The 3864-nt window shown below is 65.6% G+C and overlaps 1 protein-coding gene across 1 annotated transcript; it reads right to left on the bottom strand.

The window, feature by feature from the left end:
- Positions 1-23: 23 nt before the first annotated feature.
- Positions 24-3243, bottom strand: QTRT1 (queuine tRNA-ribosyltransferase catalytic subunit 1). Its single transcript, XM_042891309.1, is given in 11 exon segments — positions 24-243; positions 320-404; positions 543-652; positions 760-835; positions 1162-1300; positions 1467-1582; positions 1871-1949; positions 2396-2454; positions 2456-2532; positions 2669-2737; positions 2926-3243. Coding segments are annotated over 11 exon segments (1212 nt in total). The 5' UTR covers positions 3163-3243; the 3' UTR covers positions 24-78.
- Positions 3244-3864: the final 621 nt, after the last annotated feature.

The raw sequence follows: 3864 nt of genomic DNA, 5'->3' as shown, positions 1-3864 counted from the left end.
GCCCCCAATGACCGCCGCCGCCGTTACAAACATCGCCGTCCCCCGACGGGGCGGGGAGGTTTATTTTGGGGGGGGGTCTCACGGATCGCCCCCCCCTCCGCTCAGTTCGATGCCGACGGAGCGCAGCGCCTCCTGCGCCCACGAGGGGGGGTTCGTCCCGTAGCGGCGCCGCATGAAATCCCGCACGAAGGCGGGGAAGCGCCGCTCCACGATGCTGTCCCGCATCGCCCGCATCAACCGCAGCTGTGGGGCGAAGGGGGGGCAGGGGGTCACGACCCACAGAGCTGCGCCCCATAGATCTCAGCCCCACGGATCCCACCTGGTACGCGATGTTGTGCACCGTGATGTGGTGCAGCGCCGCGGGGTCGGAGCGCAGTAAGGCATGGAGGAACGCACGGCTGTGCCTGCGGGGAGATGGGGGTCAGCGCCCCATAGAGCCCTGTCCCACAGATCTGAGCCCCACAGACCTCAGCCCATGGATTCATGCCCCATAGAGCCCTGCCCCATAGGTCTGAGCCCACAGCTCCGTGCCCCCAGCGCACCGCTGACATGTGGGGCAGTCGCACTCCTCATCAATGGGGCGGAAATCCTTCGCAAACTGCCGGTTCTTCAGCTGCAGGGACCCCCAGGGGCCCAACGCGGATCCAAAGCGCTGTGGGGAGAAGGGATTGGGGGGTGGGAAGGGACTCCCCCCGGTCCGCCCCATAGATCTGCACCCCCCCCCCGATCCGCCCCACAGATCTGCGCCCCCTCCATTACCGCTGTCCGTGTGGGGAAGACGCAGTCAAACATATCGCAGCCGAGCGCCACGCAAACCACCAGGTCCGTGTCGTAGCTGTGGGGCAGAACCCAGAGATCTGGGCCCCACAGATCTGAGCCCCACAGATCTGCATCCCACCGCCCTGTGCCCCATAGATCTCTGCCCCATTGACTCACCAGAGATCGGGATTTGTCCCCTACAACCACACTGCCCCACAGCACCCCTCCTCCCCCCACAGCGCCCCATGGTGCTCCTCATCACCTTGCAGCATCCCACAGCGCCCCCAAGCACCTCCCACTGCCCTATAGCACCCCATGCTGCCCCACAGCACCCCACAGCACTCCGCATTGCCCCATAACACCCCACAGCACCCCTCACTGCCCCACAGCACCCCTCCTCACCCCACTCCCATCAGGTATCGCGGTTTCTGGGGCGGCAGCCGCTCGGTGCTCAACTTCACGGTCCGCCAAAAAAGCTCCTTGTCCTCCCCCCCACTGAGGCCCCCGATGGCAAAACCCGGAACGTCGCGCTGTGTCATCTCTGCAGGAAATGGGGCAGAAAGAGGAGTTGTGGGGCAGAGAGAGGAAGTGGGGATGTGGGGCAGCGCGGGGCACAGGCAGCAGCCATGGGGCAGATGTAGGGCAAATATAGGGCAGTTGTGGGGCAACGCGGGGCAGCTGTGGGGCAGCTGTGGGGCAGGCGGTACCTGCGAGGCAGTGGCGGCGCAGAGTGGGGCTGAGCCCCCCCTGGATGATGGCAAAGAGCTTCTGCTCCGTGGGGCGGCCGTGGGCTGCGATGCAGCGATCCAACCAGCGCACAGACCTGCGGCCGCATGGGGTGAGCTGTGGGGTGCCCCACTGCTATGGGGCACAACCACTACGGAGTGACCCACAGCCATAGGGTTGCACTGCTATGGGGCACAGGGCTACGGGGCGCCCCGCATCTATGGGGCACAGCTCTATGGGGCACCCCACAGCCACTGGGGGATCCCTAATTGGGGGAGGCCTTTCATTGGTGGGGGGTTCCTAAAGTGGAGGATCCCTGATAAGATGAATCCCCTAAGTGGGGGTCCCTAATTAGCAGGGGGTCCCTAATTAGCAGGGCGCCCACCTGAGCATGGCCTCCTCCACACGCGGCCCCGTCTCCGTGCTGCTCACCACGTCGTCCAGCTGCATCACAATGTCGGCTCCTGCGGGGATGTGGGGCGGCCCCATAACCCCCATTTCCCCTCATCCCCACAGCGCTATGGGGCGGCCCCACATCCCCCTCCCCCCAGCACTGTGGGGAGGCCCACGTCCTCTCCCAACGCTATGGGGTGGCCGTGGGGTGTCTATAGGGTGGCTGTGGGGTCTCTATAGGGCAGCCGTGGGGTCCATGTGGGGTCTCTGGGGGACCCCTGTGGGGCAGCCAGGGGGTTTTATGGGGTGTCTATGGGGCAGCATTGGAGTCCCTATGGGGCAGCCAAGGGGTCTATGTGGGGTCTCTATAGGGTCTCTATGGGGCAGCCAAGGGACAGCCCCGGTGTCCCTATGGGGTCTCTGTGGGGCAGCCATGGGGTCCCTATGGGGTCTCTATGGGGTCTCTATGGGGCAGCCATGGGCTCCCTGTGCCCCCCCTGCTCTCCCCCCACCTCACCCAGCGCATTCTGCAGCCCCATGGCTCGCTCGGGGCTCAACAGAATTTCGGGGCCGCGGGGGGGGGCGGAAGCGAACGCCCTCCTCCGACACCTGGCAGAGCGCAGACAGGGAAACCATCTGGAAACCGCCGCTGTCCTGGGGGTGATTAACGGCGTTAATTGGGGGTGATTAACGGCGTTAATTGGGGGTGATTAGCGGCGTTAATTGGGGGTGATTAACGGCGTTAATTGGGGGTGATTAACGGGGGTTAATTGGGGTCTCGGGGTCTCACCGTCAGCAGGTTGCGGGGCCACCCCATGAAGCCGTGCAGCCCCCCCGCCCGCTGCACCACCTCGGGGCCCTGCAGGGGGAGAGCGATTAATTGCCTTAATTGCGGTAATTAAAAGAAAGGAGGGGGGGGCCATTGAGGGGCGTGGCCTGGAGGTTGGGGGCGTGGTCTGCCCGAGTGGCCACGGGCTGAGCGCCAGCAGGTGGGCGGGGCGCTGCCCCCCCTCCCCCCCGCTCCTCTCCCCGCTCCGCCCCGCTCACCGGCGCCGCCCCGAGGTGATACGCGTTGCCCAGGCACAGCCCGCAGCCCAACGCCCGCAGCTGCTCCGCGGTGATTCCTTTGGCGGTGCCGCGCGTCCCCACGGGCATGAAGACGGGGCAGGGCACGGTTCCGTGCGGCAGCAGCAGCTCCCCCGCCCGCGCCATGCTCTGCCCGCACTCCGCCACCACCCGCAGCAGCGAAGCCTTCCCCGCGCCGGTTCCGCTGGGCGCCGCCATCTTGAGACCGCGTTAGACCGTGCTTCCGGCATCGCTTCCGGCCGCCCTTCTGGCGTGACTTCCGCTCACGTGAGCGGCGTTTCCTCCCACCGCACCGGAAGTTGCCTTAAACGCGGGCGGTAGGCGCCGGAAGTTGGCGTAAACCATAACAACGGTTGGGCCGCGACCTCGGATGGGGAGAGGCCCTTGTGCCCCCGGTGCCCCCAGAGGCCCCCCTGCCCCCCCCCCCCCCTTCCCGCTTTAGGACTCCCAGCGCTGACAGAATTCCTTTTCCTGTTCCGCAGGCCAATCAACTGCTGGGTCTCACGATTGACAATCTGCTTGACGTATCGTTACTCGCGATCCTCTCTCCCTCCGTCTGCATTGGGTAAACCGCAGAGTGGCGGGCACTTTGTCCAATGAGAAAGAGAGCGGGAGGAGAGAGGCGGGTGTAGCGCTCCGGCAGCGATTGGCTCGCTGTGTGGAGCGGCAGATGCGTCCACCAATGGGACGGCGGAACGGACATCTGAGGAGGGGATGGGCGCGGCAGCATCGCGCCTCAGCTGACAGAGGAGCGCCGCCTCCCATTGGCTATTAGTAGCGAGCGACGTAAGTATCAACCAATGATAAGGGAGGGGAGGGAAACGACGGCTCTGTCCCACCCTCCGGTATGAGTGACGGCGCGCTTCACCAATCCCCACGAGGGTCTTCGCCGAGCGATGT

This window comes from Lagopus leucura, unplaced genomic scaffold, assembly GCF_019238085.1.
Source record: "Lagopus leucura isolate 7727_CA_CO unplaced genomic scaffold, USGS_WTPT01 34922-0_obj-0_obj, whole genome shotgun sequence".
NCBI classification, from domain to species: domain Eukaryota; kingdom Metazoa; phylum Chordata; class Aves; order Galliformes; family Phasianidae; genus Lagopus; species Lagopus leucura.
Note: the sequence above shows the minus strand (reverse complement) of the source record. Positions and strands in the feature narration are given on the sequence as shown.